The sequence below is a fragment of the Chiloscyllium plagiosum genome, chromosome 1, assembly GCF_004010195.1.
Source record: "Chiloscyllium plagiosum isolate BGI_BamShark_2017 chromosome 1, ASM401019v2, whole genome shotgun sequence".
Classification (NCBI taxonomy): Eukaryota; Metazoa; Chordata; class Chondrichthyes; order Orectolobiformes; family Hemiscylliidae; genus Chiloscyllium; species Chiloscyllium plagiosum.
Window position 1 is genome coordinate 143,686,141 of NC_057710.1, and position 18,678 is coordinate 143,704,818.

The 18,678-nt window shown below is 42.0% G+C and overlaps 2 protein-coding genes across 3 annotated transcripts in view; both read right to left on the reverse strand.

Moving 5' to 3' along the window:
* The window catches only part of cpz (carboxypeptidase Z), a 70,429-nt gene extending 69,663 nt beyond the window's left edge, over nt 1-766 (reverse strand). Inside the window, exon 1 of the mRNA XM_043698649.1 lies at nt 591-766. Within this exon, the coding sequence (XP_043554584.1) occupies nt 591-681 (91 nt within the window). The 5' untranslated portion in view covers nt 682-766. The remainder of the gene's footprint in view (nt 1-590) is intronic.
* On the reverse strand, nt 683-16,908 carry LOC122554122 (G-protein coupled receptor 26-like). 2 transcript variants are annotated; one of them, XM_043698673.1, is made up of 4 exons: nt 15,352-16,908; nt 13,980-14,093; nt 1,620-1,876; nt 683-769 (listed from the first exon to the last, which is right to left on the reverse strand). In XM_043698673.1, the coding sequence occupies exons 1-3, from the start codon at nt 16,017-16,019 to the stop codon at nt 1,642-1,644; spliced, it is 1,017 nt and encodes a 338-aa protein (XP_043554608.1). In that variant the 5' UTR covers nt 16,020-16,908; the 3' UTR covers nt 683-769; nt 1,620-1,641. The 2 variants fall into 2 exon arrangements, with proteins under 2 accessions (XP_043554608.1, XP_043554600.1); XM_043698665.1 differs by lacking the exon at nt 683-769 and having other exon boundaries at nt 1,051-1,876.
* Between the last annotated feature and the right edge of the window lie 1,770 nt (nt 16,909-18,678).

Here is an 18,678-nt window from a genome sequence, read left to right on the forward strand (position 1 = left end):
GCCTGAGCGTGTGCAAGGCAGATGTGGAGGCGGACTGAAAGCTAACCACCGGACACAGTGACTTCAGGATGCAGACAATGTCCCTTTCGAAAAATAAATGACAATTCGGGGGGGGGGGGGGGGGGGGTTGGCGTGGTGGCAACATGAAATGTTCTTTAATTTTGTTCCCTTGTGCGTTTCAGCGTTACAAAATCGCCACGGAGACACAGACGCCCCAGCAATTTTTTTCAAACAAGTCGTATTGAGGACCAATGCGCAAAGTTTAAAGAATTTGCGTATCTCATAACTTTGGTAGTTGCAAATTTTTGTATTACCATACAATAGCCTCAGGGAGCAAGTACATATGGTTCATATCCTGGTGGAGACGGGACATGTCTGATATTACAGAGCACAGTATCAGAGCAGTGGATGTGGCGGGCAAAGCATCGAGGGATGCAGGTTATATATCCATATAATATATGTATTCTCATGTTAAAGAAGCAGCCAGCATTGTGGCTGGGGTGTGGCGTGTGAAAGGTGCAGCGGCTCGGTGGTTAGTGAACCAGGTCCCGGGGTGCAGTGTTAAATGAGACATGCAGACAGTGACTTACCTTGTGCTTGATCCCCGGGCTCACACCGTGGAGGGGCACAGCGCACCAGGGTCACCATAAGGGCCGCCAGAACAGACGCTAGCGGCTTCATTTCGCTCCGTTAACTGGGCACTGCTCTCTGATAAATGGCACTGGGCGATAGGCTTGAGTTATATGTGTGCACCCTTGCGGAATAGCATCTGAAAAGGCAACGTGCATGTCTTATAAGAAATACGGCGCAATATCAGATTACCGTATTGCCACGTGGAGGTACAGTTACAATCGGCAAAAGCACAAGAGAGAGAAGTCCCAAGTGGAATCTGGGCTGGAAATGTGAGCATTGCTCACTATTGTAAATGTACACGTCGGCTGGAGTTGGGAACTGTTTGCAATTCCTTCAATTTTCGTTCCCCAATTATTTCTCCAAAAGACAGACACATGTTCAAATAAAATTCTGTCTGACACACCAAGTGGACTCGTGAAACTTTCGTGTTTTTTTTTATTATTATTGTTTCAATCGTCTGTCACATCGAAGCCTCAAACGAGTTTATATTAATGTCACAGCGGGTTCCGCCTTGAAATCTAGTCTAAATCGGCGGACATTTGAGCGCACGTTGGGAACACGGTTGAACACAAATGATTTGTTGGAGTTGTCTCCATCTTTAACATGGATCCTTTTTGTTGCTTGTTGTTTCAAACAGGATGCTTTAACTTTTTTTCATTTTGGCACATAATTACTAAATGACATCTTATTCATTTTCTAACTGCTCTATAGAAAGCCTTAACAAAGTTTAAGAGATACATTGTAAACACCTCTCTCTCTCTCTCTCTCTATATATATATATAAATACTCAAGCTTGATAATAATTTGCACAAAACTGCGAAAATACAAATAAACGACGGAAACTCGAACCATAATACATTCTTTCAATAAAATATTTCATATCATAAAAAGACGATTTGCCTTTGGCGCTTAGAGTGTCCCTCCTAACACTGGAATGATCAGAAAGTGCATGTAGTCTCCTCGGATTTGGCAGAGCTTTCACTTACAGTTGGGGCGAGGGGGCAGAGCTCAGACCCTCTGCAGGCAGTAATCGTTCTCTGTGTCCAGGGAACTGTTGTGGCCAGAGGACGGGTAGAAATCCTTTCTGAGTAACCGGTTGACTATGTTGACCAGGACTCTCTTGTACTGTTGGCGCAGCAGCGAATACACAAAAGGATCCGAAGCAGCTTTGGAATAGGCGAGGCACTTACTCAGAACTGCCCAGTAGTAGTTAATGTTGACAAAGGGAAGCAGTTCTATCAACCTGTGTGTGGGTGGGAGGGAGGGAGAGAAAGGCAGTTTATTAGTGATGGTCTAAAGACCTACAATTCATCTATTTCCCCATTACGTGACTTTCAGCAGACAAGAAGTCTTTTGGATTAAATTGCTATGAAAAAGGAGCACTATAGATGCTGGAAATCTGAAATACAAACGGATGGTGTTGGAAATGCTCGGTAGGTCTGGCAATATCTGTGGAGAGAGGAGTTAATGTTTCAAGTTCAGTATAAATCTTTTTTCGAACTGGGATTCCCAGAAACAGTCATGATGGATTCAATTATTAACTCAATCTCTTTGTGGCGAGGGTAACTGAGTGAATATTGAATCCAACATGATGCTTCCTGGGAATCCCAGTTCCGATGAAGATTTACGCCGGCTTTGAAACATCAACTCAGTTTCTCTCTCCACAAACGTTACCAGACCTGCTAAACTTCTCCAGCACTTGCAGACCCAACCCGGTGTTTCCGCGCCCCCCCCCCCCCCCCCCTCAGTAGATGCCTATATCAGCTTCCCAGTTTGGAGAACGCACCGTCACTTTTAATTTTTCATCAAAGTGATCCCTCTGCCCCACATATGCAGATGTCAGCACCCATTTGATCTGTTTAAGGGGAGGTCTGCTCATGAAACAGCCACCTGAAAGCTGCCTGAGTTCTAACCAGGCAGGGAAAATGTAGCTGCTCACTGGGCGGCTCCCTCGTACAGGGCTGAAACTTCTCGGAGAACACCCCCCACCCCCAAAACGTCCAACAAACACACACCCCTTCCTTGTGGTGCACCCAGTGTTTGCTGTCTGTGGTCTCCAGCCCAGAGATGGAACAGAATTCCCAAGTGTACGAGGAACACACTGGCGACATTCTACCCATAGTGCTGTCCTTCTGTAATAATCCAGCCAACGTTGCCCGATTCCTACAGCGCGGTGCATTCACCAGGTTTGCAGAGAACCGACATTTACATCTCATTATTTCAGCGACACCTACACAGTGCATCCAAAATGAAATACATATGGGCCTTGTCGGGTTGCGAGCAGGAGATCTGACGACCAGGCTAGCGTCACGAAACCTGTGTTGGTTCTTGCTGTGCAACAAACCCTTGTGGTCATGGCTTTTATTTTAGACAAGTGGACCATTTGTGCCCCTTTCACTGGGTTATATGCTGTTACACCTTCTTCAGTCAGGCAGAAGATATACAAGTTTGCATACATCACACCAACAGATTCAAGAACAGCTTCTTCCTGGCTGTTATCAGACTTTTGAATGGACCTCTTTAATGTTAATTCTGATCTCTCTTTCTCTCTGCACCTTCGCTGAGGCAATAACACTCTATTCAGCACTCTGTTTTGCCAATCTGATCTCCCTTGTACAGCATTCACAACAACACTTTTCACTGTAACTCAGTACATATATCAACAATCAATCAAGTTGTTCTGGATTTTCAATGCAATTCCTCAGAAATCAGCCTTGCCAATGTTAGATACAGTTCATGGAATTTCGAGCATTCACCCAGCCCAAACCAGTTTCCTGTGATATTTAGTCCTGATTAAACAAAGCATAGCTCTAGAACTAGGTCACACTCATAACTAGCCATAGGATTGCACATTTTATTATAAGATTCAAGTAATCATATCCTGTGACATTCCTGAAAATTAAACATCGTTAGGGGTGCAGGGACACTGATAAGCAATTATTGAAAGTTGTTTTTTTCTTCAATTATTCAAAAATATTTCCTGAAGACCTGAATGTACAGTACAACTTCAAGCATTTACAATGATACATAACTTGGATGAGTAGCAAATGGCAAAATAATATCTACAGTAATGTGCTGGAAAATTCAACAGGACTGGCAACATCACAAGGGTCAATGGACTCAAAATGTTAACTCTGTTTCTCTCTCCATAGATGCTGCCAGTCCTGCTGAGTATCTCCAGCAAGTTTTGTTTTTGTGTGCTTCAGATCTCCAGCATCTGCTGTTTCTTGTTTTATTTTATAGTCAGAAGATACTAATTGGCTGAAGCAGGATCCACATAGGCCACAGAATAGGCAAACAAATGGCAGCTGGAATTTAACACAGGGGTGCGATGATGCATTTTGGCAGAAATGATAGGGAGAGGCTGTATAGACTAAACGGTATAGTTTTAAAGAAAGTGCTAGATAAATATTAGGGTTCTGGGCATAAATCCTTGAAGATGTCTAAACGTATTGACAGATTGGTTAGCCAAGCACTTAGGGTAATGAGCTCCATAAGTAGAGGTATTGATAAAAGCAGGAAGCTATGCACAGTTGTTTGAAGCAAGAGATTAGCCATAACTGGAATATTGTGTCCAATTCTAGTCATTTTGTTACAGGAAAGAAATAAGAGTTCCTTGTCGGGGTGTAGCGGAGACTTGTTTTCCAGAATAGTTCCAAGAATAAAAGATTTTCAATGACAACATTAGGTTGGAGAAACTGGAGCTAAGGAGATGCAGCAAAGACTTAATAGAGGTGTTAAAGATTATGTCAGTTTCAGATAAATTTGTTTTTCTTAATTCTAATAAAGGATGTGGGTGTTGCTAGCGAGACTGACATTTGCTGAACTTGATTGCACTTGTTCAAGCTTGAACAGATTGGCTGTCTTGGTCATTTCATTCAGTGGACAAATTAAAGCTGTCCTTATTATTTGGTTGTACAAGGACGAAGGTATTGAAGAAGAGATGTTGGAGAATGGAACAAACTAAATTGCTCCACTGAGAGATAACATGAAGCCAATGGGCTGAATGTGCTGAAATGAATCTGTATCAATGAAACTGCTAAGTAGTTATGAAGAATTTTCGAAAGAGACTTCCAGTGAATTGAAATCAGGTTAATTGCAGGGAGTAAATTAGGCATGTTTCCACAAACATTATATTTTGGAAGCAATTCATTTTCAAATGTATCGGTGAATCTGCCCCTGGGTTATCACCCTTAAAGATATCAAGGAAAAATAATTAATACAAAAGAAAGAACATTACATTCTAAATCAAATACATTATAAATTATATTATTTCATAGCGATGGTTCGTACTAGATTTTATATTCAGCAATATGTACAAACTTTGAATAGTAATTGGGCAAAAGTCAATTTAAACAAATAGTGTGATTTTGAGTACAAGTTGTTCTAGATTGCCAATTTCACCCAAAGCAAACATTGCAGGCTAATCATTACCTCTCTTCAAATGTTACCTGGACCGGTGTGTGTTTTAACTTCTTCAGTTAGCTGAATTCATTTTCTAGTATGTTAGCTATGTCCATTCTATGTCCCATTTTACCTCCTGAGAATTGCTGTCAGCTACAGCAGACAAATGACAACAATATGGACTAATGAATACTTCACACATTTTTTTAATTGGATTTAACAGATTCCAAAGTTTCAATCGCAATTAAATTCATTGTGAGACTGACAGTTCATATCCAACTCATCTGATGAAACTTTCCAGCAAAGAAAAATAACAACCTTGATGCAGTAAAATGCTCCAAGGTCAGTATCAAACAAAATCTGACATTAAGGTGATATTAAGTCAGATGATAAAACAAACTTGGGCAGGGGATAGGTTTTAAGAATATTCTTAAAGTAGGAAAGTGAGGTGGAGAAGTGGAAAGGTCGACAGTCCAGAGTTTGGAGTCTTGGTAGCAGAATGCATGGCTACCGATGTTGTTGAGTTTAGAATAGTGATGGATAGAGACATGAATTGGAAAAATACAAATGTCTCAGACAGTTGAAGCTGAAGAGCTGCTAATGAGTGAGGCCATAGAGGAATTTTTAAAACAAGGGGGAAGAATTAAAATCAAGGCTGTTTAACAGGAAGTCAAGCATATGGGTGTCAGGAAAAACATACCATGATACCACTGGAAGGAAACATACTTTCGCTATCCAACCTGTCAAAAACCCTCAGGATCCCATATATTTCTACTCCAGGCCATTTCAAGATACAATGCACATGATTCTTCTTAAATAGACTTTTAGAATATTGCAACTGCCTGTCGATTTGTAATGGGACCATGTGAGTCTATTTCCAGCCAGTTTATTAGTTAAGATAATTGTCGGTTGAGGGTCTAGTAATTATCTATATTGTTACATTTGTTAAATGTTTCATTTCTCATATGTAGGACCCATTTCAAATCTAAACATCAAGGTCATGCTATATGCTGGTTAAAATTCATAGCTAATACTTGCCACAAGCTTCACCATTTCAAGTCAGGGAGGTTGATCTGTAGCTTGTAGCATGGTGTGCAAGGAAATGGTTTAGATTTTTGGGGTTTTGGGATCATTTTGGGTCAAGGCGAAAGCTGTTCAGAAGAGATAGGCCTCACCTGAGCAGAAAGGAACTAATCTTCTGGCTGACAGAGTAAATAAATGGAATTAAACTTGTAAGGCAGGGTAGGGGGTTAGTTTGATTTATAGTCCTAGGACTGGAAGTATCAAAGAGAACAAAAGTGAGACGCTGGGGAATGGGGAAAAGGAAATGAGAGGAGGCTTGGGTGTTGACATTGAGCAAAGAAATGGCCGCTTTCCAATAGGCAAGAAAGAGAAAATGGTAGGATTAAATTATATGTCTGTACAGAGGATAATGTTCAAAACTGGGGGACTGGAAGCAGATGTTACTGAAGGGGGAATATGACAAAGTAACATGAAAGAAACATGGCTCAAGCCAAAACAGGCATGGATACTTACTACCCCATGTTATCTGCTTTTACTCAAAATGGAGTGGTAAGAAGCAGGGAGATGTAACACTCTCCCTGCTTCAAAGATAGTGCCATCGCCCTTCAATGAAATGCAGCTCCTGAATTAGGATCTCTGTAGTTGGAGGCCCGGCCCATATCCCTCCAAACTCTTCCTATTCATATACCCATTCAAATGCCTCTTAAATGTTGCAATTGTACCATCCTCCACCACTTCCTCTGGCAGCTCATTCCATACCTGTACTACACTCTGTGCGAAAAAGTTGCCCCTTAGGTCTCTTTTATATCTTTCCCCTCTCACCCTAAACCTATGCCCTCTAGTTCTGGACTCCCTGACCCCAGGGAAAAGACTTTGCCTATTTACCTATCCATGCCCCTCATAATTTTGTAATCCTCTATAAGTTGTTGGATATTTATTATGGACTTGCAAATAGTGGGGAAGAAGTAGAAGAGAACATTTGCAGATGGATTATAGAAACCTGCAGGAGAAGTAGAGTTGTTATAGTTGATAATTTCAATTGCCCTAAGTAGACTGGGAGAACGTTAGAGTGTGAGACTCAGAAAGGGAGAAATTCCTGCAATGTGTGCAGAAAACTTTCTGCAGCAACACAGTCCCTGGCCTCCCAGGTAGGGAGCTGTGTTGGATTTGGTCCGAGGCAATGGGACACGCTAAGTGAAGAATGTCAGAGTAGGGGAGCATTTAGGAGATGGCGATCATGACATAATAAAGGTTTAATATTAAGTTGGAAAATGATTTTTAAAATCAGTCAATTATTAAAATCCTAGATTGGAAAGGGACAAGTTTTTAGTCTAAGAGTTGAACTGTAGCACATTGATTGGAAATGCTATTTGGTGGATAAAACAGTGGATGAAAAATGTGAGAATTTCAAACGATAAGTGAGTAGGGTGCAAGCTTTGTACATACCAATGAGAAATAAATACAGAATATCCAAAGCTAGAGTACCCTGGATGGCCATGGATATTGACTGAAAATAAGGAAGATAAAGAAGGCATATGATACATACTGGAAGAATGATAGCACTAGATATCAGGAACAGCAATTCAAATGCAGGAGAGAGGCTAAGGCTGGAATAAGGAAGGCTAGGAAGAAGCATGAGGAAAGGATGACAGGCTGTGCTAAAACAAATAGTAAAATATTCTTCACACACATTACTAGTAAAAGATACTGGAAGGATAAAGAAGAAGGACAGAGTATGGTTGATAAGGAACAAACAAGGTAAGCTGTTCACTAAAGCAAAAGACATGGCAGCGACACCCAATGAATATTTTGCTTCAGTCTTTGCCAAATTAGAAGATGGTGCTAATGGCGTAGTTGGAAATGCGGGTGTTGAGCAACTGAGCTGTAAAGAGAGAGATAAGAAGTGCTAAACATGCTGGCAGCATTCCAGGTAGACAAGCTGCCAGGCCCCCACAGGATACATCCTAAAATGCTGAGAGAGGTAAAGGGAGCAAATTGCGCAGCTGTTGATAAAAAATTTCCAGGCCTCTCTGAATACAGGATTAGTCCTGGGGGCATGGAGGACTGCAAATGTGATACTGTCATTTAAGAAATGGAGCAAAGGATAACACAGGAAACTGCAGGCCTGTCAGCTTGAGATCTATCAGTGGGAAAACTAATGGACGCTATAATATGGGGTATGCTAAATATACACTTAGAGAAAACTAAGCTCATGCTAGATCATCAACATGGCTTTGTCAAGAGCAAGTCATATCTAACAAATTAAAATGGGTTCTTTGACAAGATGAGAGTATCCTCATCATCTTTGGAAGAGGATGAGGATGGTATTGAGAATGTTGTACCTTTGGGTTTTCAGAAAGCATTTGCTACAGTGCCATATGGCAAGTTCATTAGTAAATTAGAAATATTTAGGATGATGACTCCCTGGCAGCATGGATCAGAAGTTGTCGAAAAGATAGGAAACAGAGAATTGGTATCAATGGGTATTTCTCAGATTGGAGATGAATTGAAACTGCTGTTCCCCAGGGATCACTGTTGGCACCCTTAGTTTTTCTGATTTATATAGACAACATGGAGATTGATGTTGAGAGCAAAATCTTGAAATTTGCAGATGATATTAAACTATTGAGGACAATTAATTGTAAGAATGATGTTGAGCACCTTCAGAGTGACATTGACAAGTCAGCCAAATGGGCATACAGCTGGCAGATGAAGTTCAATGCAGAGAAATATGAGGTAATGCAACACGGAGAGACAATACAGGCTCAATGGTGCAACTTGGAAGGGAGTAAAGGAGCAGAGGGACCTTAAGGTTCACATCCAAAAGTGGCCAAGCAAGTTGCTAAAATGGCTTATATGATCCTTATAAAAAGTTTATAAATAGAGGTACAGAATATAAAAGCAAGGAAGTGATGCTAAGTATCCACAAATCATTAGCCAGACCATATTTGGAGGATTGTGTTCAGTTCTGGGCATTTTATTTAAGGGAGGATGTTAAAGCCCTGGAATGAGTTTAAATGTAAGTTACTAGAATGATATCAGGAATGACAGATCTAAGATACAAGGAAAGATTAGAGGAATTGGACTTAATCTCCCTGGAACAGTGAAGATTAAGAGGTGACCTAATTGAAAAGTTCAAAATAATGAACCATTATGACCGGGTAAAGAAGGATATTCTGTTTCCACGAGTTGCAGTGTCAGTAACTAGGGGTCACAATTTCAAGACTGTCAACAAGAGAAGCTTCTTTACTCAGAGAGTTGTTAGGACTTGGAATGTGCTGACTGGGAGAATGGTGGAGGTGGATTCCATAGGCAGTTTCAAAACAGAGCTGGATACTGTATATATTTGAAAGTGATTAATTTAGAGGGCTACGGAGATCGGGCTGGAACATGGAATTCACGAGATGGCTCTTATGAGAGCTGGAGCGGACATGACAGGTTGAATGGCCTCTCTTTGCAATGTAAAATTCTATGATTCTGTATCTAAAATTGTGAAAAAAAGCCATTTGGCTTAATCAGCTTGTGTTTATATTCCACACAGATCTTCTCTCACCCTTCCTCATTTATCCCTCAATTTCTATCTCTGACATGTGTTCCTCAAACTTATTGTTGATGCAACTATACTCTTCATCATAACTCACTGCAGATGCTCCCCATTGTTTCTGATCTTCAAAAAACATTTCTTACTAACTTCCCTGTGGGATTAATTGGTGCCTGTCCAATTAGGCCTCTAGGTCAGGTCTGCACCACAAGTGGAAACATTTCCTATATATGGATCCTGTCAAATATTTTCATAGTCTTAAATACTTTGGTTAGGACATTTATGGATATATATCCCAGCCTACTCAGTCTTTCCTGATGCATATGATCTCCTTCGGTATGTTGTGATGGTTTGATTCATAAACTGACTCATTAATTTGTTTCTCATGGTCATGACAGCAGAGTTAAAATGCTTTTCATTAATCTCACTATCATTTTGCAGTCTTGGAAATAAAAATGAGATTCAGGTAATAGTCATAAAGTGAGCCTACTGGTCACCGCCTGAATTCTTCAGCAACCTCAAATCCCCAACAGTCATCAATCAGCCAAGTGTCCAAGAGTGAAGTAAAATTTCCCCTTGCCAGAACACAACAGAATGCATGAAATAGACCATATACTTAGCTTGATTAATTCAAATGCAACATCCAAATACACAAAAAGAGTGGAATATAGTGTTTACATACATTATTGCCTAATCAATGGGAATCTTTCTAAAACAAAACTACCACAATTCACATTATGGGAGACATGGTGGCTCAAAGACTGACGCGGTGGCTCAGTGGTCAGCACTGTTGCTCACAGCACTAGGGATTTGGGTTCATATCCATCATCAGAATGATCGCCTGTGTGGATTTTGCATTTTCTCCCTGTGTCCGCATGGGTTTCCTCTGATTTCCTCTCACGGTCCAAAGATGTGCATGTTAGGTGGATTGGTCATGCTAAATTTCCCATAGTGCCAAGGGATATGCAGACTCAGTGGATTAACCATGGTAAATACAGGGTTACAGGGATAGGATGGGGTGGGCTGGGTGTGGATGAGATGGTCTTCAGAGGGTCATTGTGGACTTGATGGGCTGAATGGCCTGCTTCAATACTGTAGAGATTTTATGAATTCTAGATTTCTCACACAAATAAAAGTAGTTGCAGTGCAACTTCCATAACTTGGAGAGGTGGAAGAAAGACATCCGTGATGTTGTGAATTAACATCAAGCAGAATATTGCCTTGCAAAAAAAAACACTGTAATGATTGCCATGAGTCTCTATGATTTAAAAAATGTCAGCATTTTGTAATTGTTCTGGCAATAAACAATGCAACTGTCAATCTTAAACAAATGGGATGTAGCTAAAAGTGAAACTTCCAATAATTAGATTCAATATTGCTTGACTAAATTAAATGAAGTAGAATAAATTTTGATTTCTATTTGCTTTTGTGATTTCTGCTCATTCCCAATGCATCCACGTTAAAATGAGGACATGACTGATCTGTCTCTGTAACTTATTTCAGAACATTGCAACGATCAACTAATTGACCTAATGTGTTCTGGTCTATGTTTCTACAGCACAGTGTATGAACAACTATCTAAATTACTGTTCAGGCGTGTCTTACTCAAAGATAATGTTTCCAAACTTGATTGGTCAACTAACAAGAACAGAAACTGAGATGAGTGCTGAGTATGTTCTTATCAGTGTCTTGGACAACTTGTTGAATGGAGAATGTAACACTGATCTCAGGTTGCTGGGCTGTTCCACCCTTGCTCCACATTGTGAGAACCATAAGATTGTGAAGCCTTGTCGATATGCGTGTGAAGCACTTAAGAAAGAATGCGAACATTCATTTGAAATGATTCAGATGGCGTGGCCATATTTCATGGACTGTGATCGTTTCTTTGTTGGTGAAGAGGAAGGCTTATGATCCTATCGGAAAATACCAAAATAGATTCCTGATTGTGTTTGAGCCTGGATATTATGCAGTGGAAGCTAACCTATGGTTTTCCAATAAGAAGCTCTAATTCACTGACGTAGTATACTTTCCTATGTTAAAAATCACACAACGCCAGGTTATAGTCCACACTGTGTGCTTCCAATTAAACCTGTTGGACTATAACCTGGTGTTGTGTGATTTTTAACTTTGTACACCCCAGTCCAACAACGGCATCTCCAAATCATGTATACTTTCCTATCACGCTGAGGGAGATTTTGTCCACAACACAACACTTTACAAAGTTAGCTCAGACGAAAATAAGTTTCACAGCACCTCTTGACTGTGAATGATGACTGACGTGTAGTCATTGATACTGAGACAACGGACAGTTGTAACCCACCTGCTGATAAACTGACTGGATTAGATTGCCTGCTCAGTTTACATACTGCTCAATTGTACTTTTTTAAAATTGAAGCTAGGATTAGGTTAAAACGACGCCCAGATTCAAGAGAATCCATTTTAATCCCTCGCTTCCGGATTTAGCTGATCTTTTATTTCGTGCAACAGGGTACCCTGTAGTTAGTCTTTGAACCGAAAGCAACCAAAATAGCGACCATTCCTGATCTGGACTATTATCCAGTGGCTCAAACTGAAAGCATCTATGTGTGGATGTCAGCCGAGGACAGGCTCAGAAACCAGAAGAGAAAATGCTGGAAAGTCTCAGCAGGTCTGGCAGCATCTGTAAGGAGAGAAAAGAGCTGACGTTTCGAGTTTAACTGACCCTTTGTCAAAGCTTGTCAGCTCTTTTCTCTCCTTACAGATGCTGCCAGACCGGCTGAGATTTTCCAGCATTTTCTCTTTTGGTTTCAGATTTCAGCATCCGCAGTAATTTGCTTTTATGAGGGCAGGCTCAGATTTGCTTGCGATGCCATGCACACCGCCCAGTCTAACACACAGGGGTTCCCTCACTCATGTTATTATAGGCTTGTGACAGTGACCTACTCTACATTCGACAATCAGTTTTGAGCACTGAATTTCTTGGACGGGTGGATGGATCAAACTGGATCGCAGTTTACGTTGATGTATTTCGAATGTCGGAGTTTGGATTTTGATAAGGGATGAGAGCAAGTGTGCGGGCCATTTTGCCGCTGGTGCTGTGCAAAAGGCATGACCCGGTGCATGCAATCTTCATGAGTTCGGGAAAGCTTTTTAATGCACACCTTACAAATAATTACCAAAGGCACGTACCACTCAGGATGTAGTGTGACACTTGCTACTTTTAGATCAATCGTGCAGTAAACTCCGACCTGTCTCCCATTTCTCACCTACTGGTGTAGCTGAAATTACTCATTTGAATATTGTACTATTTGCATCACATTTATTTCCAATCACATGAGAGTCATAGATTCATTCAGCGCAGAAAACAGACCCTTCCGTCCAACTCGTCCATGCTGACCAGGTCACCCAAACTAAACTAGCCTCCTTTGCCTGCGGTGGCCCATATCCCTTTCAATCTTTCCTACTCATGTGCCTGTAGAAATGTCTTTTAAATGTTGTAACTGTATTTGCACCTACTACTTCCTCCGATAGTTCAATCCACGTCCAAGCCACCCTCATTGTCAGACAGTAAAAGACAGAACATTTCAAGTGATCCTGTTTGTATCACATGACAGATTTTAACGTGCAGGAGGCAGAGTGGAGCACTCCCTCTTTGCAACGCAATGATACGTGTTTGGTTTGTAGTGCCGTTTCAGAGTTTCTGTTTACTGTCCCTGACACAACTTAAGGATGGCATTTCCAAACACAGGGCAATCGATTCCCATCAATGGTGCTGTGCAAGTCGAGTTTCATGTGTCTTTTGCCAATGCATTGTGTGTTTTAACAGTACAGGCCCACTCTATGGGGTCTGGTGGCCTGGTGGTATAGCCCCTACCTCTGAGCTAAGAGCTCCCGCTTCAAATCCCATTTATTGTAGAGGTGTGTAATGCTATCTCTGAACTGATTTGTTCAGGATATGTGTTGGTCATGGACGAATTGGACCGAAGGGTCGGTTTCCGTGCTGTACATCTCAATGACTCCATGATTCCAGTTCAAAGTCGAGTTCAAAGCAGTGGGGGTAGGATTTTTTTTTAAAAAAAGTGATAATACCCTTTAACTAGGGAGTGTGCATTGGCCCCGGAATCCAGTATCAGGTTGGTTGTAATTAGTATTCTTTATTACATTAGGCTCTCTCTACATTGCTTTGGACTTATTAATGCAAACTGAGCGGATGCTTTACGTTGTAGAAGCTCTCTCTCTCTCTCAGATATCTTTCTCAATGATTTTTTTTTTCTAAATCTCCTGAATTTACATTATTTCTTATCCACGTCCAACCAAAAAACGACAAAGGACCTCCCAATTATTTGGTAAACCATGGATCGCTAAGCGAAGGGGAGGGGTTGAAGTTGTTCGATTTTACCTGGTTATGATATAGGGAGCAAAACAGACAATAAACGACCCTATAAAAATGCTGATCTTCTTGGTTGCGCGCTGTCTTCGACTTTTCTGCTCCGCAAGGCAACGCTGTTTGACACTGAATGGGAAGAAAGGGGACAATTCTTGGTATAAGTTGCTTTCCAAGGGGAAAAAATCATCACTTCAGATTTGAGTAAATATTCAGTTTTGAGTAAATATTCGGTTTTACTTTAAAAAAAAACACAAAACAGTCAGCAAAGATACAAAGAAGGAAAAAATTGGAATTAAATGTGTAAGAACACGGTTGTACGACTATAACACGGCTTCTAAGCAAGTCCAGTTGGTTGGTTATATCTCTCACAGATCAATCAGCATTCCTCACCCGTCATCCCAGCGCCAAAGAAATACAGTCATTTGCAAAACCAAGTTGCTTTCTATTCTATAGAGCAACCTCCTCGACCGACAAAACGGTAGTTTGCTGAACCCGTTTCATTTTGGGGGAGTTGGTGATCGAATATTCTCCCAAACGGAAGTATGCCATCAAATATTACCGACGCTGCAGCGACAACCCCTCAAAATCTGTTCTGAGACCCTGTTCTGGCACTCTGCAGAAATACTGTCGCTAATATAAAAGAATGAAGTCTAAAGTCTTGGTTAGCGTCAGAATGGGATGCCAAAGATTGGTAGAAGCAGGGACAACAGGAAGCTCTTAAAGGGAACTGGACATGTTCTTGAAAAGATATGGTGGGCTATAACGCGAGGGCAAGAACATATTGGCTCGTTCTTTCAAAGTAGAACCAGCACGAGAATGGGCCGGTTGGCCTCCTTCCGTTGAGTAGGATTATATGATTGCCCATATTAATTGGAAAACCAGACGCCGGAATGGAGTTGGTTACACAGTTACAAACCACCTCGCCTACAACACCCAGGTGTGTTTCCTAACTTTAAACAAAGCACTTGGACTGGATTCTGGTGTACCCACGCTGCATTGCATGGTGTCCAATAGGTTATAGCCCACATTGTCGAGAACTTTTTAGATTAGATGAGATTCCCTACAGTGTGGAAACAGGCCCTTTGGCCCAACCAGTCCACACGGACCCTCCGAAGAGTAACCCACCCCGTCCCATTTTCCTCTGACTAATGCACCTCACACTATGGGCAATTTAGCATGGCCAATTCACCTGATCTGCACATCTTTGGACTGTGAGAGGAAACCCACGCAGAAGACACAGGGAGAATGTGCAAACTCCACACAGACAGTCGCCCAAGGCTGGACTCGAACCTGGAGACCCTGGTGCTGTGAGGCAGCAATGCTAACCACTGAGCCACCGTGCTTGTTGAAGCTAACAATAGAATTTCCGAAAACAACACGTTACCTGGGGTGAATGTCCACCAATAAAACCAAGGTCTGCATGGTGATAATGTCTATTCTTCTGCAGTGGAAGCGGGCAACCTTCAAGACTTTCAGGTACGTAAAGCACAGTATAACGAGAGAAAGCATAAAGCTGGTGGCATGAAAGACAATGGTAAAGACTGTAAACTGCCTTCTGTGCATCTCCTCTCGCAGATGCAGAGTACACGAAGCGTATCTGTTACTGAAGTCGACCCAGCTCAAGAAAGCCGCCACCACCGGAAAAGTGAGAGAGTGGACCCAGGTATAGCTCACCATGAGCACAGCGTCTTTGTACCTCATCTTACTGGCGTAGCTTAAGGGGAACACAACAGCAATCCACTTATCGATGCTCAAAGCGGCCATGCTCAGCATAGTGTTGGTGCTGAGGAATGTCTCCACAAAGCCAACTGTTTGACAGATGCAGTCGCCAAACGGCTGCTGTTTTTTGACAATCCCCAGCAGTGTGGCTGGCATATTCAGAACCGTGAGAAGCAGGTTGCAAAAGGACAAGTTCACGATAAATATGCCCGGCACTTGCTTGCGGATGTCCGAGCTGTAGATGAAGCATATCAAGACCAACAGGTTGGATAACAAGGAGACTATCAGCACCACAGCGATGAACAGCGCCACAACAACGTCTGCCAAGTCCATCTCTCAAAAGGTTACGCTATAGCAACAGGTCATAGCCCATGGTTTTTAAATCTCCTGAAATATCAGCAGCGCCGCTCATAACCTTCTTCCAAGTCCACGCTGCATCCTTCCCCAACACTTGCCCAAGAAAGCTACTCCAAACCGGAGCTGTGCACAGTGCAGGGAGAAGGGAGAGCAGGGGAGTTGAGACCCTCCGTTGAGCCGGGTTGCAGTCTCTGACAGTGACTGCACAAGGCGACCAGGTTCTCCCCTGCTCAATCCTGCCAGCCTCCCACTGCCTGGTGTACAACCAGCCGGGATGTTGATGCGTCCCCGCAGGCAGCGTTTGTCACCTCGACAGCGCCAGCTCCATCCAACAACACCGGCCGACTCATGCGCACAGGGACGCTCGATACGGAGATGCAGAACACCCCGAAGGGCATGGTAGACCCAGGGGGCAGGTAGCCCAGAGCGAGCTGGCAGTTGGCAAAGTGCTGTAGCCCGCTTCCCAACGCATCAGGCTGCTCTCCCAAGTCAAGAAGGCGCGCTCAGTCACTCCTCTTTGTGCTGGGGAGTTGTCTTGTAGCCTTTGAGCAGCCGCCCCTGCAAGACCTGGAGATAAGTGGGGGGGTTACTCGGTGCCGTTCAGGTGGGGCAGGGTGGGTGCACTAGAGTCGATGGAACTGGAGCGACGGGGGGAGGTGGTTAAGTTGACGCTGCCTCCCCTTGGCCGAGCGGGAGTTGGAAACGATCGTCCAGCTGCCGAGTTATTGGAAAGCCCTCGACATTCTCGCAATCAGCTAACACGCAGGCTGCATTAAAACACTGCGAATTGAATCTGCTTCAGTGATAGGCAGCCCAGGCATATTCACACAGCCGTGAGAGTGTTGCACCACCACCCTGCATTGGCAGCAACCACTTTACAATTGAATCCGATTGCTAAGAGAGAGAACAGTTGTAGTGGGCTTGCTTAGGAAGCTGATCATTCTGCAACTGACTGGAAGGTCCAGTTTGAATGAATGGCTGCAACAGTTGATCAAAAATATAAAGGGAAGTGTTTTATTGGGGCCAGTGACTTTTCCTTCGCCCCAAGGTATTTAAATTGCGATGAATATTTCCGAAACTACTGATTGCTTAAAAAAAAAACATTTTCCGCTTCATGGCCCCGCCAGTATTTCAGGCGCAATTGAATGAATTGTGGTGATTATTGAGTAGGAAATTTAACACCGACTGAGTTAAATAATGAAGGGAGCACGATCCAGTTCAGCTTGAATTGCAAAACAAACCAACACGGAGTCTGCAAAGTTAACTAACGGTTTAACCAAGGCAAATATTAACGTAAACCTGCAAATGTGAAACATAACGTTTACTGTAAAATGCATTACTGGTGTATTCCAATGGGGTTAAGGTGATTGATATTTCTACTGTTATAAATGTCGTTCAAATTAACTTATTAATAATGAACATTAGGTGAAAACAATCAAAGCAGCACACAAACTGAGAGAAGATAAATAAGCAAAGCAGGCATTTGAAGTAATCAAATATGTGAGGCACTTCATTTATCATTTTATAGCATATTGCATTGAATTGATTGTTTTGTTGGGAGAAAGTAACTTGCCAGGGTAAAGATTCTGGACTAAAACTAGGTTTCACATTTCACAATATTGATGTTGTCTGCCCATTTACTTAATTATCTGCAAGAACAACTACATTTATGTAAATCCTTTAACAAAGTAGACATCCCAAGGTGTTTCACAGGAGTGTCATTGCACAGGATATTGTGCCTAGCTATGGAAAAAAGACAAATGATTTGGTTTGATTCATTATTGTCACATGTACTGAGATACAGTGAAGCCTATTGTTTTGCTTGCTAACCAGACAAACGATGCCTTTCATAAGTGCATCAGGGGAACAGACCAGAATGTAAAAACCACAGTGAAGGTGCAGAGAAAGATCAACACTAATAAATGAACAAAAGTTGGTCAAAACAGTAAGCTTTACAGAGTGCCTTGAAGGAAGAGAGATTTAGGGTAAGAATTGCAGAACTTAGAGTCCAGACAATTGGGGGCCTAGCTGTCAATCCTGATGAAAAGCTTATGTTGATTCTCCTGCTCTTCTGATGCTGCCTGACCGGTTGTGCTTTTCCAGCACCACACTTTTTGACCCTGCCTAGCTGCCAGTCATAGTACAATGAAAATTGAGGAGGTACAAGAGAGCAGAATGTTGGGAATGCAGAACAGAGTTATAGAATTGCAAAAGGCAAGAGTTTTTAAAGAATGAGACAATCAAGAGATTCAATAGCAAGGATTTTTAAATCAGGGGATTGTTTAACCGAGAGCCAAAGTAAATTAGCAGGTGCCTGACTACAGTGTACTTAGAATTGTTTATTCTATCTTAACTAATTCAATGAATAATCTTATTAAAGGTCTTTATTTCTTACAGATATACTTCCAAGTCAGTATGATATGTGGCTTGGGAGAAAACTTGCAGATGACAGTGTTCCCATGGATCTGCTGCTCTTGCCAATCTCCATGGTAGAGATCATCAGTTAGTGTTGTTGAGAGAGCCTTGTTGATTTATCTTGTATAAAGTGGAACGTTGCTTTCATTGTCTGTGTAGATGGTGAAAGGAATGAATGTTGAATGTGGTGGTTGTGGGTTAGCATCAAGGAGGCCATGTT